The 20,165-nt window shown below is 43.3% G+C and overlaps 1 protein-coding gene across 3 annotated transcripts in view; it reads left to right on the top strand.

Moving 5' to 3' along the window:
• The window catches only part of SPNS2 (SPNS lysolipid transporter 2, sphingosine-1-phosphate), a 134,463-nt gene that overhangs the window by 56,951 nt on the left and 57,347 nt on the right, over positions 1-20,165 (top strand). For all 3 annotated transcript variants that reach the window (XR_008483782.1, XR_008483781.1, XM_054287198.1), the window contains exon 3: positions 5,161-5,297. Coding sequence is in view for 1 of the 3 variants with exons in the window: in XM_054287198.1 (XP_054143173.1) it covers positions 5,161-5,297 (137 nt within the window). In the remaining 2 variants the exon portion in view is untranslated. The remainder of the gene's footprint in view (positions 1-5,160; positions 5,298-20,165) is intronic.

Raw genomic sequence — 20,165 nt, 5'->3', positions numbered from 1 at the left:
GCCCTAAAGTAGAAATTAGTGTTTAACTTTCTTTCTAAATTGTCCTATGCCTCTCTGTGATTAAATGTGCTGTGTTGTATTTCCTGAGTTTATGCTATTATTATATATGCATATTTATATAAATATATAAAATATATATTATGTATATTATATATATTACATATAATATATATATATCTCTATAATATGCTGTATTATAGCGAAAATAAAAATTAAAAGGGGGAAGCATTGCAAAAACATGTCTTTGGAGTAGAGGAGCTGGTTGGTATGTTGGAGAGTTTTATTCACCATTGCAGGTGGATGGTGACTGGTGTCACAAGCAGCTTGAGAAACTCGTGCACTCATGACTGAAAGTCCCTGGGGTAGAAGTGGCTCGACCAAACCCCAGGGTTGCACTTCCACACACCCATGAAGCATCCCATCCAGGGCAAGCTGCGTGTTTAGGTGTTCTCATTGTTTGGAAATTTGTTGTTGGGGAGATGTTATCAAGCTCTCAGCACATAGTTCTCAGCAGTGTCTCAGTGGATGCCAGTCCCTTGAGGCAGAGGCTGTCTGGGTTTGCCTTCCACAGAGCCAAGCTCACTGTCAGCACTCAATTAGATGTGTACACACGATTTCTGCTGTCTCAAAGATACCCACTAGGGTTTTTTTGTTGAGCATCCTTGTGTAGAGAAAGCTATTTTCACCTGACCCTGAACCTTTCTAGCATTATTCCTGACAGGAAAAGATAAGCCCTGTGTGCTTAAAGTCAAAAGCAAAAGAAGGGACCTTTTTTCAGGGGTGCCTGTGATCTGCTCAACCTTCCAGGAACTGAGGAACAGCAGCCCCTGTGTGTGGCTCTGTCACTGCCTCTCTTCCTTCTTGATTCTGCTCTGTGGATGACCTGCTGGCAGGAGAAGCCCTCTCTGGGGTTATCTCTGGGTTCATAAGTCTACTAAACAAAAATCCACTAAAGAAAAGAGCAAGTGACATGGAGGCAAGTGTCTTTGGAATCACAGGGTGGAGAGCTGGCAGGTCAGAGCCTTTTCAGGGAATAGCTGTAATGTCAAGCTGGTAAAGTTTTTGTTTGGAGAGAAAGAAGAGAAAAATAAAAGTGATGGTGTCTAGTTCCAGGAGCAGGAGCTTTTTGTGAGTATTAAATATAAAGTTTACAGTTCCTTCCTCTTCTCTCATCTCCTTTGCTTCCACTGTTGGATTTACTTTTCCCCTGGGTACACAGGCAGCTCCTGAGAGGGGAAAGTGTGTCTGAATAGCAGCTCCCTGGCCATAATCCTGAAATAGGACTGAAGCTGCAGCACCTGCAGCAGCAATAGAGGCTTGGGAGGATGATTTCCCTGTCTGGTGGGTGTTTGGGTGGGACGTGTAAGACTTTTTATGCTGCACATTGTTGTAATTCCAGCCATGCACAGAAAAAGCTGGGCAGTGCTGGCTGAGAAAGTGCTTGTGCACCTGTACAGGGTGGGACAGGCATCCAGAGGCAGAAATAGACACCAAGCCATCCTGTTTGGGCAATTACACTCTTCCTGCCTTCTCACCACAGGCAGTGTTTCAGTGGCTAAGCCACAAAAGGAGGAATAAAGACAAATGGGTTCTCCTTTTGAAAATACCTGTACTTAAAAGAACCTCCCTCCTTGATGGCATTCACTGTGTGTCTGTTTATTCATCCCTTGCTCACATGATAATTTACTCCTGCAGAAATGGATCTCAGCTCCACCCTGTGCTGGGGCTGAGCCACTTTTGCTGGCACTGCTGGAGATCATTTACCAGGAGAAATGAGCTGTACACATCCATAATGGGACTGCCAGAGCTGTACCTGCTCCCAGTGCCATCACTGCCTCACAGCAGCTCATCTTAAATCCCAGTGGGTTTCTAACCCTGCCCTGGCTTGCACTCTGTGTCTCTTCAAGAGCTGTAATATTCTAGGATGCCTCTAAGTGAAAATGGGAAGAGGAGCTGTTGATTGGGAAGAGGAAAGTGCAGTGCCAGCCTCTGTCCCACTGCTGCCCTAATAGAAAAGATTTGTGGCTGTGGTTGAGCTGAAGCAGCAGCTGCTGTGGTGTCACTTCAGTTTTATTAATTTGGGAGTGGGGGAGTGCAAGGAACAGAAAATGCTGTGGAAGAAGGGAGAGAAGCCAGAGAGGAAGAGGCTGGCACAAGTGCCAGGCTCCTTTACTGGAGTGCAATTTATGCCTAATGCCTGATGCTCAGCCCTCTTGCCTACAGGTTAAACATTTCTGCTGCCCCTCTCTCCCACTGAGGATGTCCTGAACAAGAGGAGCTCCCTTCAGCAGCCTTTCAGTCAATGTTCTTACAGGGTTTTGTTCAATCCTCTTTTGTCAAAGCATACAAACAGTTTTGTGTCTTGTGGATGAGGTCTGTCCTTTGTGGTGTTTATTGTCACAGAACCTCACAGAACCTCCTGTGCCAGAGTAACTCAGGTTTCCACCCCACCTGAGGATGGGCCCTGCTTTTGTTCACCAGCTCTGCCAGCCCAGGCTGGGCTCAGGAGCCTCGGCTGTCACTGGCAGGAGTAATTGCAAAAATTGATTCATGGGAAATGCCTCTAACAGGAAAATCCTTTTGACAGACCACACAGCCATCATACCCTGCATTTATTTGAGTCAATCAATGCTCTGATGCATATTTGGGTCATAAATACTTTGATATAAATTGCATTTATTCTTGTGACAGCTGTGTTCTATTACCTGTTATTTATTTGGCTCTGTTGTCCTTTCATTTTACACCTTGTGGAGCTGTCAAGTCAGCTGCTTACCACTGACAAAGCTCACAGCTCAGAGTCTTCCAAGAATAAATCCTCCAAAGGGATTTGAGCAGCAGAAGGATGTATATTGTTGGAAAGTCATTGGACAATCTTTTTTTTTGGTTTGTTTTATTTGAAAGAGTAGCTTTGTCTGTTTTGCCCAGATTCCAGAATTAGACTTTTCATTTATGATCCAGAGGTCATTGAAGCTAATAATCCCACTGATTAATATAAGTTTTGAATGACACCCTGTGTGTCTCAAAGTTGAATTAACCATATTATTTGATATTTGAAATGCTGGGATGCTGACTTGGATGTTCCTAATTTTCCCTTGGAAGCTTTTTCAGTTTTGTGCCTTTTTACATTGTAAAAATGGCAGAAAATGAGGATCTGAGATGAATGGATTGTAGTGTCCTTCCAAGAGAAAGATCAAATTGCAGTGCTCGCACGGGTCTGGACGAGTCACAGTCATTTTCTGCTTCTCATTCCCAATGAGCAGCCACACATCCTTCGTGCCAGGTTGTTGCACCAGCCCTGCAAGGTGCCAAGCCCTTGGTGTTAATTCAGGAAAGCACTTAATCATGGAATTGATGACTCTGAAGTGCCCAATATAAGCATGTGCTTAAGTGCCTTGCTGGAGTGGGGCCAGTGCAGATGTGCCCTTGCTGAGCAGAGATTTGTGAGCTGCTGCTGGTCCATTTTCTCTGTGAAACAGAGATGAGAACACTGCTTGTAGTTTTATTGGTAGGTTTTGTTTGCACAAGGATTTTGGGATAGATGCAGGGACTGAGTTCTGTCAATAGGATTTATGTGTGAGCTAAAGAACAAAACTGTTCATAGCATTACTACTGAAAAATGTGTGATATGTTGCATGTGCTGCATTTCAGGCCTTAACATTTCTCTGTTGTCTTGATTTATTTTACTCTAAATGTAAAAAGAGTAATCCTGTAATTTAGTTCAAATATCACAGTGCAAAATACACACACACTCACATAGGTCACAAAACACAGATGCAAATTAATGTGTATTATTTATAAAGCAGCTTTGACATCTTACTATACTAAAAAAAAGACATTTAGTCATAGTTCAGCATTCTGCACATTTTTGAACTATCATATATCATCACCCATGAAAAATTCATTATTTGGGTCTTAACCATTTTAATTTTATATGCACACTCCACCCAAAAGAGGGTGTGACCTCTGCTCTTGTCCTTTATTTTTTTACCTATACTATCCCCCCACCTTATTTTATACAATGCAAAGTGGACAGCTGGGGTTGGGCTGTGCCAAAAGCCCACAGTGCCCTCCAACACCCACCCGATAATAAATGAGTGTTAGGGCTGTGTGACTAAAGAGAGACACCCAGGTATTCTGGTGTCCTACCCAAATCCTTCTGGATTTGTTGAATCCCAGACAGCCAGTTATAATCAGAGTTCATACTGCACACCAATGAAATCCATGTAATTGCCCTTATCCAATTTTCTAATGTGAACAGAAAAAAGCCAGGTAAAAATCAGCTTCAAACATGGCAATATCTGCCAAAATCCAGATTAATAAGGAACATGGTGTCAATGTCCCATTTCAGGTGTTCTCAGAGGGTTCACAGGCCAGGTTGTTTTGAGATGGGCAGAGGAATGAACTCTGAATTGAGGTGATTTTGCAGAAGTTTCTCTGTCAAGAGCCTCATTCTTACATGACAAGAGCTCTTTGTTTAATGCTTTGTGGGTTTTGGAGGGAACAAATTGTGAACTTGAAGTCTTTCAGATGAGGGGAATCCTGGCCCATTTGGACTTTGTAGGTTAAAACTCTTTGTTCTAGTGAGGCTGCTGCTCAGTGGTGGGTTTAAATACAAGTTTAGTGATGGTGAAAGGACCCAGTGAGGAGACAGGGCTGGTTTCAGTAGGATGATAGTGGTGTTTAATGGTGTTCCTCACTGTTTCATAATTTCTTTTAAATAGGAAGGGTGAAAGAGCCTCAGGTTCTGTGGCCCATTTCTCTCAGGTCTCTGCTGCAGAGCCAACAGGAGCCCTTCCCTTGTTTTCTGTGTGCTTGAAACTCCTTCCATCCTCCACTTCACCTTCTCAGTAACATTTCAGCAGAAGCTCTTAATTTATTCTGTCCTGGTTTTGCCCATCCCCAATCAGACTGTGAGGGGCTGGTGCTTTCAAGTAATACAAGTTCCCTGGCCTGAGGTTTCTCTGGGAATGAAAAATCTGTTTGATTAAGGAAGCACCGACTTCAGAAAGCCTATTGGCCTGCACAGCTCTGCAAGGCAGGGCTGCAGAATGTCTAATTATTTGGGACTGTTCTCTAGAGGATTTGGCTTGCAGAAAATTAGTCTTGCTGTTCTTGGTCTGATGTTTATTAAATGTTTTTTCCTTTTTCTCTCCTTTGCAGTTTTTATCTGTAGTTTCATGGTGGCAGCGCCGATCTTTGGTTACCTTGGTGACCGCTTCAACAGGAAGATCATTCTCAGCTGTGGCATCTTCTTTTGGTCAGCTGTCACTTTTTCAAGCTCCTTCATCACTGAGCAGGTAAGATCTTTGCAAAGACACTTTGCAGGTTGTCCTGAAAAGATGGACAGTATTTTCCTCAATAACTCCCCATTGCAGTGTGCTCAGGGGGAGCACATCCCTCCTGTGTGTATTTAACATTTAGCATGTTGTATTATCTGACCTTTTGTGGGAGAAGTGTGCTCTGTGTAGCTGTGTTTGCTTAACTCTGAAAGCTGTCACCCTTTGATAGTGCATATTCATAAAAAGGAACAGATGAAGCATATCTAAGCAAGAGTTTCTGTTGACATAAGGGCTTTGTTTTGAGGGAGATCCTAAAGAAGCTTTAAAAGGCTTTACAAAAGTCTGGGGAAAATGAATCCATGGCTACACAGTGGTTCTTTTGTCTTCTGATATGTAACTGAAGCCATTGGATTTTGTTGGGAAGTCTGCTCGTGGTATGTGGAATAACAAAATGCATCCAGCAGTGGTTTTACAGATGCACTTTGGTGTCTGTCCACCAAGGCAGAGAAAGTGGATGATAACACAGAGATCAGACAGTTTCAGCTCCTTTAACACTTGTCAATGGATTTATCTGGGGAAACTGCTGATGGAGTTGTGAGGCTCACCCAATTTTGTCAAGCTCTGCCTCCCTCTCCTGCTCCCAGGACAGCTGCAGTGCCCCATTCTGAGCACTCCTCACTGCATTCATTTTCTTGTCAGAGGCATTTGGAGGAAACACTGATCTGGCAGTTTCTGGGGGGAAATATCCTCTTGTTTAATCATACTATAGCAGATATTTAATTGCTGCAGGTGGCAACATTCCTGCAGAGGTAAATCACAGCTCCTGGCATCATCAGGCTGGTTTCCCCAAGGGAGGCAGGGGCATTCCTCATCCTTTCTGTCCAGCTTCGTTCCAGGGATTGCAGCATTGTGGTCACGCCTAAAGAATGACAACCAGGGACTAAACCTCTCCACCCTTCTCCATCCTGCCCACCCACATGCTCTTCAGTTTTTAAAAAAAGAGAGTTTCCACTTAAAGCAGGTAGTGGCACTCATGTCAGTGTGGCTTTCACCAGGATTGGTTGTTGCTGCATTTCTAAAGCAAAATGCATATGGCCAAAAGTGGAAGCCTTTAACTCAGGAAATTGTTCTGGGTTACCCTTGGCCAGGAAGCACCTTTTCCAGAGAAAGAATGTCTCTCATCTAAAATAAAGAAGGATTTTTTTTTTTGTTTTCTCTTTAATTTTTTTTCTTTAAATGTTTCTCATAACATTCTGCAAAAGCAGCTTTGATCAGAGCCCAAAGACAGAAGCATTTTAGAGAGAACCAGTGACCTTCTTATGAACACTTCCTGTGTTGCAGACATATATTTATGCTTAGGTTCTCATTGATCTCCCTGCAACTGGGTCCCACAGCTGGAAGTGGGAGAGCACTGGAACTGGACTGATGTTTTCAGAGCTGAATTTCAGTTTAAGGATTTGGGGCTTATTAGCTGAAGTAGTTCAGGGATTAATATAAATGGTTATTTGTACACAGGGGCTCAGAGTGGCAGTAGAAAATGTTTGGAATTCAAACCCTATGTTTTGGAAGTCATAAGAGAGACAAAATCAAAATAGCCAGACTTGTATTAAGTCATCCTGGATATGCATCAGTACTAACTCTGGACCCCAAAGATCATCTTGACAAAAACCACCCTAAAACTTAGAAAAATCAATCCCCTGTCCTGATTGTCCTGCAATCCTCAACTCCAGCAGAACACTTAGCTATCAATCCAGAGTTCTCATGCCCAGCTCCTGTCACTGGCTCAGGAGGCAATGGAAGATGTTGCAGCTGCTGTAAGGATGTTCTCTACCCAGTGGCTGCAGCAGCTGAGCAAGGTCCTAAGAATAATCCAGCTTCCCATGTTATCCCTGCCACTTTGGTGCCCATGTTGGAGCCCTGAGCCCTAATTGGGAAGACAATCACATTGAGCAATGTGAATTCCTGACATGCTAAAAGGGTCAGAGAAGAGCTTTTTCTATTTTTTTTTTTTCACGTAGGCATTTTTCCTGATCTTTGTTGTCTAGGATTCATTTGAGGAGTAAAATGCTGCTTTTTCTCTCAACATTTTTTTTTCCTTTTAAGACAGTATATGTATTTGTTGGGAAGGAGGACAGGGAGCTAAATATCAAAAACTTTTTGCTGGCACAAATAAAAGTAGTAGTAAAACGTCTGTGAGTAGAGAAGCTGTCACATGCAAGTTGACATGAGAACACGGGGCTGGAAGGAGCAAGCTGACACAGGAGAACTCCTTTATGTGGCAGCACCAAAAATCCTGAATTAGGTGAGAAAGAGCAGCCTTTCAGGAGGAATAGAAGAATCCCTCTCTTCAAGGATTGCCTTTCTTCACATTTTGATGGGGCCTAGTGCCTCATGCATCCTGTCACTCTGTAATTAAATAGAATGCACAACACACAGCTCAAATCTGGAGTGCAAATGGGAAGAGACAGCTTAACAAAGGCCAAAAGCAGCTACAGAGCTGGTGAACTCTGAAGGCACCCAGTTTGTGAAGCTCTTTGGTAGTGTGTCAGTTCCTGGCTAAAATTTGAACATCTAAAGGAAGCCATGGAAAATGCTGTTGTTTGAATCAATGATTAGATTATTATACAAACAAATTTACAGAGAGAGACATGTTCATTCTTATTTGTCCTACTGTCCTGCCACAACTCCATCTGCTGAGCATGGTGCCCTGTGGTCTGGGATGTCCCTGGGGTCAGCTGTGTCCCCCCCAGTTCCTGTGTCCCCCCCAATTCCTGTGTCCCCCCAGTTCCTGTGTCCCCCCCAGTTCCTGTGTCCCCCTCAATTCCTGTGTCCCCCCCAGTTCCTGTGTCCCCCCAGTTCCTGTGTCCTCCCCAGTTCCTGTGTCCCCCCAGTTCCTGTGTCCCCCCCAATTCCTGTGTCCCCCCCAGTTCCTGTGTCCCCCCAGTTCCTGTGTCCCTCTCAATTCCTGTGTCCCCCCAGTTCCTGTGTCCCCCAGCCCTTCTCTGGGGGCTGAGGAGCAGAACAGACCTTGACTCTGTCTAACCCTTGCTCAGCAATGAAAACATCCCTGTGTTATCAGCTCTGTCCTCAGCACAAATCTAAAACATGGTCCCATAGCAGCTACTGGGAAGAAAATTAACTCTGTCCCAGCCAAAAATTAACCCAAATTAACTCTGTCCCAGCACAAAAGAATTGGAGTGCAGTAAAGCTCATCTAAGATACTGTCTAAATGCTATTTTATTCTGCTTGGGTTAAAAAAGGCAACTGAAAATCGGCAGATAAATCAGGAATTGGATACATGTGCCATGCAGACAGTTGTTAGAGAGCTCTGCCTTTTAAAAATATCATTAGTTATTTATTATCAAGTATCTCTGGGTTTCTAAAATGGAATAATGTCTGTCAAATAAATGAAGAATTGATGTCTTCTCTGCTGGTAGGTACTAAATAATTAGATAATAGGCTCTCACAATGCAGAAGAAAATTAGGCCAAAATCTGGGGGTAGTTCCAGTGCATACAGGGGGTGATAGAAAAGAGCAATGCCTGAATTCCACACATAGCAAAATACAAACAGGACAGCTCATGCTTAAAAGCTTGGTTATTGTTCATGAGAGCTTAAATTAATTTTAAATCATAGTATGAAACCAAGTAAATACTGTATCAGAGATTGATTCCATAAATACACCTGTTCCCTTGGATAAAAATAGGTAATGATAAATTTAACTAAAGAAAATTATCAGAAGTAGTAAGACTGAGATGATATTGACAAGCTCACTTTTTAATGTTGTTTGATGATTTATGTTAGTACAGAATTTTTCCATGGAAGGATAAGACATGAGGCCTCCTCTCCTTTGGTACTTGCACATTTCTGCTCTATAACACTGTTTAGCACTTGCTAAAAGAAAAGTTCCATTAAGAAATCATTAACAAACTTGTTCAGTGATCTAAAATTATGTAAAGTTGGTATATATTTAGACATATCTCTAGATTAACTCCATTTATAGAAGCTTCAATAAATAATGAATGTGTGTTAATTTTTATTTTCTAAGTACAAACACCTACTTAGAGATTTTCTCCCTTTAAACCTGACTTTAAATCAGGTCTGCACCTACCAGCACAACTTTCACCTGCAAAACCCTTTCTTGTGTTGTTTTTGGCTTTTGCCAGGCATTTGGGGAAACACTTGCTGGTTGTTGGTTTATGAACTGTAATAAATCAACAGCAAATCAGTAGGGTTTTGTGTGGCATAGAGTCATATCCCAAAGTAATGAACCAAGGGCACAATCTTCATGGAGTTTCTTCACCCAGATGTGTTTCCAACCACACAAAAAGCTAAATACATGTTTGTCTTCCTCTGTATCAATATAAATTCTGATTTAATAAGTAACCAGTTTATTTCCCTAGGCAGCATTTCCATGAGCACAGTGCCTGATTGCCTGTGGTTGGTGATCACCCTGAGGTGGTTTATATTCCAGGATGTCATTGGGAAGGGCCTGTAATCCCAACTACACCATTTCTCTCTTTCTGAACAGCTTAATATGAACCAACCTGGTTGTCAGGAGTGATCATCAGCAGAGTTATCAGGAGAGTTTGTTTCTGGCTGCTTGGATCCACATCCATTAGTCATGATGAATGTTCTCAGCTGGTTTGTCTGAGCAGTGGATTGTCTTAGGTGAGCCCTGCGGTTGGTGCTAAACTTCCAGCCTCTCTCAGCAGATCCCTCTGGGACATCAGGATCCCTCTCCCTCGTGGGCAAACACCTCTATCTTAAAGCAAGAAAGAGCTTGGAGGTGAAAATTTACAGGACTGTTCTCTGGTCTTCTAAAATACTGCTGTGTCCATGTAAATATCTTGTATAAAGCATATTTCTGTATAAAGGGTGTGCTGGCTTACAAATGAACCAAGGCTTCTGCTGCCCCAGGCTGGGAGCCCAGCAGTGCCTCAAGCACCCAGGGCAGGCTGTGCTAATGGGGGTTGGCTGGGAGACACAGCCAGAAAATTGGGAAATGGAAAAGCAAAGCATTGACAAGGTGAACCAGGAATGTGCTTTTGAATTCTCCAGTTCTTGGTAAATATTTCTGTTAAGACTTTGATATAGCTGACATGATAAAACCTTTTTGCTCCCACTGTAATTTACCTCTGGATAGGTATTTCTCTTAGTGTTGTTTTCTCTTCCTTTTATTTTGATTTATCTCTGGAAGAGGAAGCAAATTGTCCACGGTGGAGTTCCAGTTAGTTTGCAGTGCTTGCTCAAGTCCTGTCTTTCAGACTTGCCAGATGTATTTTTATTTCCAAACTTGTCTTTCAAGGAGTTTCTAAAAGAGAAGCAACAAATTGTGTGCAGTATGGAACAAATGGTTAGCTGGGTTAATTTTAAAAACATAAATATAATCCAACCACCCCCTACACATGATGATTCACTATAGGAAAAAAAAAAAAGGATTTAGTTTTAAGTGCTCCAGCAGAAGTTGTAATGTAAAACATACAGCTCCTGTGCCTGTGGTTCCACTGTGCTAGATAAATACACAGCCTGAAAAACATAAACAAACAAAACTGAAATCCCCAAGCCAACATTTTACATGTAAGGAGACTGAGTGTTGTCTTTGAAGCCCCCATGAATTACTGGGATGTTTATATCCTACTGTTTCAGCCTGTTATTTTTGAGCGGAACTCTCTTGCAGAGAAAAGGCAGAAGGGATTCTCCCAGCAGCTTTGGGCACTCAGCTGTGTGTGCATCCAGTCCCTTCCCTCACAGGCAGTTCCAGCAGCCCTGTGCTGTCACACAGGTGATGCTGGAGTGGCCAAAGAGGGGCATGGCCACAGCTCCTGGCTGGCTCTGCTGTGTTTGGGGCACAGGAGCCCTGCAGGTGAGCAAGTACTGTTGGCATTTGGATTTCTGCACACTTGGCCTTTGCTGGACTGCTCAGGAGAAATGCTACCTGCTGTGGGCTCTGGTACCAGCATCAGGTGGGTGCTGGTGCTCTCTGTGTGGGGGGTGTCAGCTCCCAAATCCCTCTGAGCTGCACTTCTGCCCCTTTGTGCTGCCCCAGTGCCCCTGCACCACAAGATACCCTCAGCCTCCTGCATGGCCTCTGCTCTCTAAAGTGAGATGTGGCAATCCCTGCGTCTCGTCTCCTTCCAGCTGTCAGAGCTCCCTCTCCCCACAGGGCACTGGGGGCACTGGTGCCAGGTGCAGGAGGTGCTGGGCTGGGCTTGGGTGGCTCAGGAGTCCCAGTGAGAGAGGGAAAGGGTAAAAGGATAAGGGCTCTCATCTCTGCTCTACACTGCAGAGTGGAATTCTGTATGGACTGATTCTGCCCCACTGCCCCTCTCTTGTTTGTCTAAAGGAGGTAATTTAAAGAGAGATATTTCCCACAGCTCCTTTTAGAATTATAGAATTTCTAAGGCTGGAAAAGACCTCTGAGATCATGGAGTCCAGCCATTAACCCAGCATCACCATGTGGAAATTGAAAGGCACCATTTCTTTAACCCCTCACCAGCAAGAAGGCACCTGCTGTTCCTTCCAAGTGCTGTTCCCTGTGCTCTTGTAAGTTTTACTATCTCACACCTTTTAATATGGATTATATGAGGTGTACTGTAGGAAAAAATACACTATTGCTTATTCCTTTAAGAATGGAGCACTGACTGAGCTGGTCATAAGATGTTCTGGGTATCTTAAGATGTTCCAGGTATCTGTGCTATCATCTTCAGCACAGCTGATTCCACACACTGTATTTGGAGTATTTGTATTGGAGAAACTGTTCTTCTGTAAGAACATCTTCTTTTGCACAGACAAGTGCAATGATTTGAACTCTTCAATCTTGGGTCCTCACTGTTCCCTCAGATTTTGCTAACCAAAGATGGAAGCATTGGGAAAAGATTTATATAAATGAAATAGTTGTAGAATGCAGAATTACTGTCATGTGTTTGTCTCCTGGTCATTTCATGTTCTTACCTTGTCCCTTTGTACCTGTCACTCTTCCAAGGGAAACTATAAATGAAAACTAGATTAAGGTGTTCTCAGAGCATCAGACCCAAAAAAGCCAATCTGTGAGAGCAGGCAGCTTTTCAAAGGTGCTATCAGAAATTGAAGTGTATTTTCTGCTCAGTGCTGGGGTTTTTCCATCCAGTATCTGTGTCCATGTACCTGTGAAGCATTTGGGAAGAGTTATTGAAAACACAGCTGGTGATCACTGCCAGGAGAGACACAGCACAGATCCAAAGGCTACTCAGAAAGCTTATCCCTGTGATGGGGAAAATGAACTTCAAGTAACTATCATAAGGAATATCTCCACCACACATTGCATTTCCCATCTGCAGGGTGTCTGGAACAGGAATGGTTTAGCTCTCCCCTCTGGGACCTGAGAGCAATCAAGACGCACCCCCCAGGTCCCACCCTCCCCAGGTGGGGTCAGTCTGGCCCCGTGTCCTATTCAAATTTCTCAAATCACCCCAGCTGTGTGCAGCTGTGTGTCCATAAATGTGCCTCCTGCACCTCCTTTTAGGTCATTAATTGGTCTGAAATCACACAGTACCTGAATCAAACACTGTGGGTATGAAAGAAGAGATGTTTCCATTGCTTGGCATCAGAACTCACTCAGTGTGTGCTGCAGCAGAGGCTGTGATCCCAGCTCAGTTTCTTGCACTGAGGTGTCAGAGCTGCCCCTCAGAGCTCAGGTGTTTTCTGGAGCAGGTGGACAGAGGTTTGTGCTGGAGAGCCCCCAGGAACAGGCCCAGAGCTCAGTGCTGGTGTGCACAGGGTCTCAGTGAGGGCCCTCTGTGATTGCCTGTCCTGTTTCAGAGCACTCTTTGTTATCTGGGTTACTGGAAGATGTTGAAACCATTAGCACAGGCTCTGTGATCGTGGCTCTGATTCAGCTCCTTCTTTAGAAGTCTGTGGGAACCTTTTGTGTGTCTGTGGCTATTGAGTCAGACCCTACATCAACACACATTTGGTGCTGTTTCACTGGATCATGGAAATGCTTAGAGACAGCAGCATGGTGCATTAAAGAGTTTTGCAGGCCAAAGACCTTTACAGCTTTGTCCCATTTTTTTTTGCAGAAAGCTGAATTTATAGTATCTGGGTTAAAGAGTAGGAAAGTTAATCTGCTGTCTCAGCTGATGGATGGTGTGGAAGCAATGTACCATTCCACCTGTCCTGCTTTTGTTGTGCCTGAGCAGGAAATCTCACCTGGGCTAGTTACTTGCTGGGGAGGCAGAGGGAAGAAGGCATGATTGTTTTATTTCCAGGCTGTGTGTGTCTTGAAAACATTCCTTCTTCTTGTGCTGTCTGTTAAAATGTATATTCTGCTTGTCATGCTGCAGCAGAGGCCTAACCCCAGGGCATGCTGATGGAACACAAATAATGTCTTATTTCTTAACTCTGTGTGAGTGGAAATCTCTATAATGCTTTAGCATCATGTTTTATAAATAATTATGACAGTATCTTAAGCTCAACCTTGTTCAAAACATTGTAGGAATGGAAGAAAGGGAAAATGCCCTTAAATAGATTGGGGTTTAATCAGTTGGTGTAGAAAAAAAAAAAAAAAGTAGTAGTGCTGCAAATGAGTTTCCAAGCAAATATTTAAATATAAGGGAATTGTTAAATTTCCTATCAGCCTGGCAGGATCCTTGCAGTGGTGCTGTGGCTGAGGGGCACAACATCATTCCTGGTGTGGGGTCGATGGCTGCATACTGGGGGATGCCTGGCTTGGTCAGACCAGTTCAGAAGGCAAAGGAAGTCGCTGCTGCAGTGCCTGGGTGGTCCTGTCATTTTGGGAATTAGTTCCCAACTAGCTGAGTATTGAGGGTACAGAGAGGGTGCCAAGTTGGTGGTGTAGATAGAATGTGTGCCTTCATGATCCACTGGGATGCTCAGATATGGGTCTGGAGAAATGTTTCCATTTTTGAAGGCTGTAACTGATGTGTGTTCAGCATGGATAAATGTGAGGCAGCTTGTGGATGGTGTTCTTGGAGCTGATGCCTTGGGAGGAAGCACAATGCTTCAGCAGAGCTTGGTTAATGATGCCTCACAAAGAAAACAACCCATTCATCCCATGTTAGGTTCATTAGGAGGCCTGGAAACAAACCTAAACTTTCTATTAGCAGGATGGTTCTTGAAGGTTGTGTGTATTGTCCTGAAAAACAGGATGCAGGAGAGAAAGAGAATGTGTTATTCAGGCTCTGCCTTCTGTTCAGATGCTAAAGTATGGATTTGAGCCTTTCTTTGGCTGCCTGCTGATCCAAATGCATCAGTCACTCCTTGGGAAGTGTAAGTGCTGCCTCAATGGCCACACAGCCTTGGCCTCCTGGGTTGTGCATAAAGGCTGAGAAAAGGACCATTATGTTCTAAGTCATGTGCAAATAGTGGGGAAAAGGGAAATGTTTTACAGTACCAGGTGCTAAATTAGTCTTTTGAAGTGTTGACATTTCTTTTAAATGTATAAAGTTCCCAGGCTACACAAAACACTGCATTTGCAATTCAGATAAGTCAAATTAGAGTACTAATCTCAGCCCTCCTTAATAGATTTTGAGCTGGAAATCCCTGGCAGTGGTGATGATCATCAAATCTGAAAACATGAGTGATGAAGCCTCATGAGAAGATAGTCACAAAACATCCAAATGTGTTTAGTGTGGTTTAATAGGCTGTCATTTTGTCAGATAGGCTGGATTTAAAGAATGAAATTAAGCTACAGCACGACAAAACCTTGTCAATTAATAACACTTCAAAAAGGAACATGACAACTGTTCAAGGAAGATCATGAATAAGAACAACTCCAAAGTAGAAGGAATTGGTAGGTGCACCACTTTCTCTCTGGAAATCTGATGCTAGAAGAGAGTCATCTCTCAGATTTGGGCCAAACATAATGCAAGCTCAGCCTTCTGCAGAGTTCTTGGAGGCCTCTGGATCTTGATTGAGTCAGCAAGCCCAGGGAAGCGTGAAAACAGAAAGCAGGAGCAAAAATCAGAGTTTGGAATGATTTAAATGGTTCTTTAGCAAAGCTGCTGCAAGAGCTGACCTGCTGGTGTACTTGATTTTTAGCATATGCAAAGCAAAATATGCCAAGAATCAGCAGAACCAACAGTATGGGAAAAGTTGCAGGGACTGTAACTTTGTGTGAATGTAATTTAAACCTTGAGGGAGTCCCTTAAAATGTGTCCTTCATGAACTCTCAAAACTTGAAAATGAGTCCAGTGCAGGCAAAGTTTTCTCACCTGGGTGTCTCAGTCAGTTGGATGAAGCTTTTTTCAAAGGGTGCTGAGAAACAAGTTTCTGCAGCGGTTTCAGGGATAGAGACATGGGGTTGTGCTCTCCAAGAATCTCCAATCCAACCTGATGGATTTGACTAAATTTTTTCTGAAGAATTGGTCCAAACCAAAGAGTTTGAGCCAAGACAGCCCATCATGTTAAAGAGGTTGAGTCTCACACATTTCTGTAGGCATCACTGGAGGTGCAGATGTTGTTAGTGCTAGGTATCAATGCCTCAAAATGTTTGTTCTGAAAAATCTGGCATCTCTTTATTGCTTGGATTTAGGGTTTGATCCATCTGTGGCCTGGACACAGTAGTCCATTACTGCCTGTGAATATCCTTTGGCTCAGTGAATGCCACTCCATATTCCAGCTGCATTTGGGAACCTGAGTCTGTCAGAAACCTTGCAGTGTTTCCACAGTTGCAAAAATACATTGTATTTTTTCCAGTCCCTCTTTTAGTGATTATGGCTGTGTTTGCACATCTCAGGAAGGAAACTGTGATAGTGCCTAATGGCAGAGATATTGGAGGCAAGTGCTGGTGAGTGTGTCCCACCTGACAGATCTGGAACAAAAAGCAGCCATTTGCTTCAGACCCAGAACTATCAATGTTCTTAGGGGAACACTTCTGGAAGATACATTCTGGTGTAATGGTTTTGTAACAGGGATAAATGACCACTGTTTCAGCCATGTGAAGGGCCATGGACTCCTCTGGGCCTTACACCACAGCCAAGGATGAAAAGAAATGTTTTAACTCTGTCTTCTACCAGGCACTGGGAACATGGGGCTCTTTATGAACTCTGTGATTTATTTGAACATCAGCCTTTTTCTTCAGTCTATTTTACAGCAACATTGCATCTGCTGGATGGGGTTTGGTGTGTGAGTAACCTGGTACCTCCCTCCTAATTTCATCCCAGGTCTCTGTCATTAATCCAATATTAATGACCAAGAAACTAAACTGAGGAGAATGTAAATCCAATCATTTGCATGTTGTAGTATTTTTACCATGGGGAGATCAATCAAATGAAAAGCCCTTCACTTAGGGAGCTGAAACTACTCAGTTTATTATCAGGGCCTGGTGGTGCTGCTTCATCACCCAGTGTCTTGTAATTACACTCCCTAATGAGATGGAGAATGGGAATTGGGCGTGCTCTTTTTTTTTTCTTTTCTTTTTTTTTTGTGCTGCCCAAAAATAATAATAATGACTGAAAAGCAGCAGAGGATTCCCTCAGGACTGCCACAGCTTTGGAGGGAGGAGAGTGATGGGAACCTGGATTTCAGACCCTGCAATTTTAGTGTTGAAAAGGGATTTTCACATACAACATTTGCAAATAGTTCAGAAAACCTTGCCACGGGTTTTTGTCCCTGTGAAGCACAAAGCAACTCTGTGGAAGAAGAGCTGGGGGAGTCTTGCTACTTCCAGGGTCGTTTGGGTTTGTTTTTTATCTCCAGAACACTTAACTGGGTGTTTGACCTTAGAGCCTCCCTGTGGTTTTGCAGTTGTTAAACACTTTAGTTGCTGATTGAAGGGTGTGATGAGTTGAAAAGGGAGTCTTTATTGTCTTTATACTGTCTTTATTGGTTATTTTTATATACTAAATAATAATATAAATCTCATAAAATAGGGATGCTTTAATCAGCCAGAATCTTAAATGCATTGCCAAATAAAACTTTCCACATTCTATTAAGTGTGCCTGAACAGGGTACCTGGGAGAACTAAAGCCATTAACAAATACTAGAGGCAATCAAAGGAAAGGTGAGTGGACTTTGCTTCATTTCTCTTGCTCATTTTTATATTTAAATATGTATTTTGATCTCTTTCTGCTTGCTGTAGTCTCTTTTCTCCTCTTAGGGCTCTGAGTAGCAGCTGAATTTTCCCAAAAGGGAATTGCTCAAAGGTGAGGTGTTCAGAGCTGAGAATCAGTGACACACTTAATGCATCCAAATGAGCTGAAGTTTGGAAGTGTTTGACAAAGTGTAAATGGATGCTGCAGAGGAATCAGACCTGCTTAGAGGCTGTTGTATAAGTCCATCCTAAATGCAAAGGGTTTCAGTGTTGACCCTTGAGGAAATGATTAATCAAATGCATTAAGGTTTCAGTAAATCAGTAGTTTGCTGTTAAATTTTGGTGTGGTCTCATCTGTAATACAGTTATAACCTCCAGCCAGCCTATGTGGAATAAATACATATGAATAAAACGAATGTGAATGTGGGAATAAAACCTGTGAACACTTGAAGGAAGAAAGCCTGGGGCATTTGCACTTGAATTTTAGTGACCTGCTTGTGAGAGTTGAGGGGAGGCTCTTTGGGTAAGAGAAGCATCCTTTGCCAGACATAAATATTTAACCTAGTATACTTTCTATGCCAAGCAGGCTTAAGGGAAAAGGAGTGAAGCAAAACCTGGCTGGTGTGAACGTGGCAGAGACACAGCAAATGTGAGATGGTGTCTGCCATATGGATTTAACTGAATTTAAATACTTTACCTTTGTCAAAGTGGCATCCTCACTCTAGAAGTGCTGCTGTCCCCATAGAGCCCATAGTGCTGCTTTGGTGTACATTGATACCTGATGGGAGCTGTGAAGATGGAGCCAGACTGCTCTCAAAGGTCCCCAGTGAAAAGATGAGGCAAGGGGCACAGACTAAAATACTGGAATTTTCACTTAAACATAAGAAGAAGCAATTTTTGTGGCTCCTTCATCTTTGGAGATACTCAAAGCTCAATTGGACCATCCTTTTGTTGATGGTCCTGCTGTGACCAGAGGACAGGGACCAGACTATCTCTGAAACTCCTCCCAGTCTCAGGTATCCTCTTATTCTCTGAGTGCTTGCGAAGAAGAAGAGCAATTAAAAAATGGTGATGGAAGATGGCATTCTCACTCTAGAACTGCTTCTGTCCCCACTAAAATACTGGAAATTTCACTTAAACATAAGAAGAGGCAATTTTTGAGGATGGTCCAACACTGCAACAGGTTGTCCAGCCTGGCTGTGGCTCCTCCATCTTTGGAGATACTCAAAGCTCAATTGGACATTATCCTGATCAGCCTTTTGTTGATGGTCCTGCTGTGACCAGGGGACAGGGACCAGACTATCTCTGAAACTCCTCCCAGTCTCAGGTATCCTCTTATTCTCTGAGTGCTTGCAAAGGAGAAGAGCAGTTTAAAAATGGTGATGGAAGATGGCATTCTCACTCTAGAACTGCTCCTGTCCCCACAGAGCCCATAGTGCTGCTTGGTGTGCATTGATACCCGATGGGAGCTGTGAAGATGGAGCCAGACTGCTCTCAAAGGTCCCCATTGAAAAGATGAGGCAAAGGCACAGACTAAAATACTGGAAATTTCACTTAAACATAAGAAGAGGCAATTTTTGAGGATGGTCCAACACTGCAACAGGTTGTCCAGCCTGGCTGTGGCTCCTCCATCTTTGGAGATACTCAAAATTCAGTTGGACGTTCTGTTGTTGGTCCTGCTGTGACCAGGGGACAGGGACCAGACTATCTCCAAAACTCCTCCCAGTCTCAGGTATCCTCTTATTCTCTGAGTGCTTGCAAAGGAGAAGAGCAGTTAAAAATGGTGATGGAAGATGGACTGAGCATCAAGAGTTCCATTTGAAGGGAGCAAACTGTAGAACTAACTGGAATCCAGTAGTGATGGAAGTTCTGGGAAATGTTGTGTGCAGTAATGACTTGCAAAGTGGTTGAGATGGTAGAGATGGGGAGTGAGAAGTAGGCATGGGTGAGAGATAACACACACAATGAGGGAAGAAAAGAGGAGTTTAAACCCAATCATTTCCCTGCAGAGGATAAATGGCAGAAGAAGCAGCAGCTGCAGTGCCTCTGCCCTGGGTGCAGAACTCGGGGCTGATAAGGGGAGAACTCTTGGTGGAGGTGAGAAGGGTGGTTCATAATTAGATTTACCTGACAGGTAGCTCTAACATGAACTTCTCAGTGCACCTGGTATCTCTACAGCAAACAGATAAACACTGATAACTATCAGCATTGACTCAGAGCTGATAACCCATCAGCCTGTCTCCAACCAGTCTCCACCTGAGCATGTGCCCTGCTGGTGCCTTTGTACCACCCGGAGACTGAGCATAACCCCCTCCCTTTGGTTGTAGGAAATCCTGAAACCAGTGCTTAGCCAACCCTTGAACAGTACTGATCCACAAAACATCTCAGCGCACAGTTCTGCCCTCATGCTGGTTTGTATTTTGGTCTCTTGGCTGGCAACTCCCATGAAGGATTAGGTAAGATTACTTGTCAATAAAGAAAAAGAAATTCATCTTCCTTTGTTCCTGCTCAAAGATCTCCCAGATGGTAGACATCAGATGGCCAAAATTTGGAATGAATATTCAGTTACTTAAAAATCTGGGCTGAACTTGACAGGAGGACATGTTCTTCAGGATTGGCATGGAACAAATTCACCAGTACTATGTAGTTCCTCTCTGTCTCTGTACAATATTTATTCTGCTTTTATTAGAGAAGAGTTAGAACCACTGATGTTTGAAAAGGTGAGGCATTAACTTTGAGTTTCATATCTAGATTTGACATAGCATTCCCATCAAGTATTTGTGCCCACAACTTGTATCCAGCAATGGAAGCCAGGTATCTTGGTTATATGTATGGAAAATTCTTAAAGCTTTA

The sequence above is a fragment of the Melozone crissalis genome, unplaced genomic scaffold (genome assembly GCF_028551555.1).
Source record: "Melozone crissalis strain CALT ecotype California unplaced genomic scaffold, PUWL_Pcris_2 ptg000057l_1, whole genome shotgun sequence".
Lineage (NCBI taxonomy): Eukaryota > Metazoa > Chordata > Aves > Passeriformes > Passerellidae > Melozone > Melozone crissalis.
The sequence above is the reverse complement of the archived record's forward strand: the minus strand, read 5'-3'. Positions and strand labels throughout refer to the sequence as shown.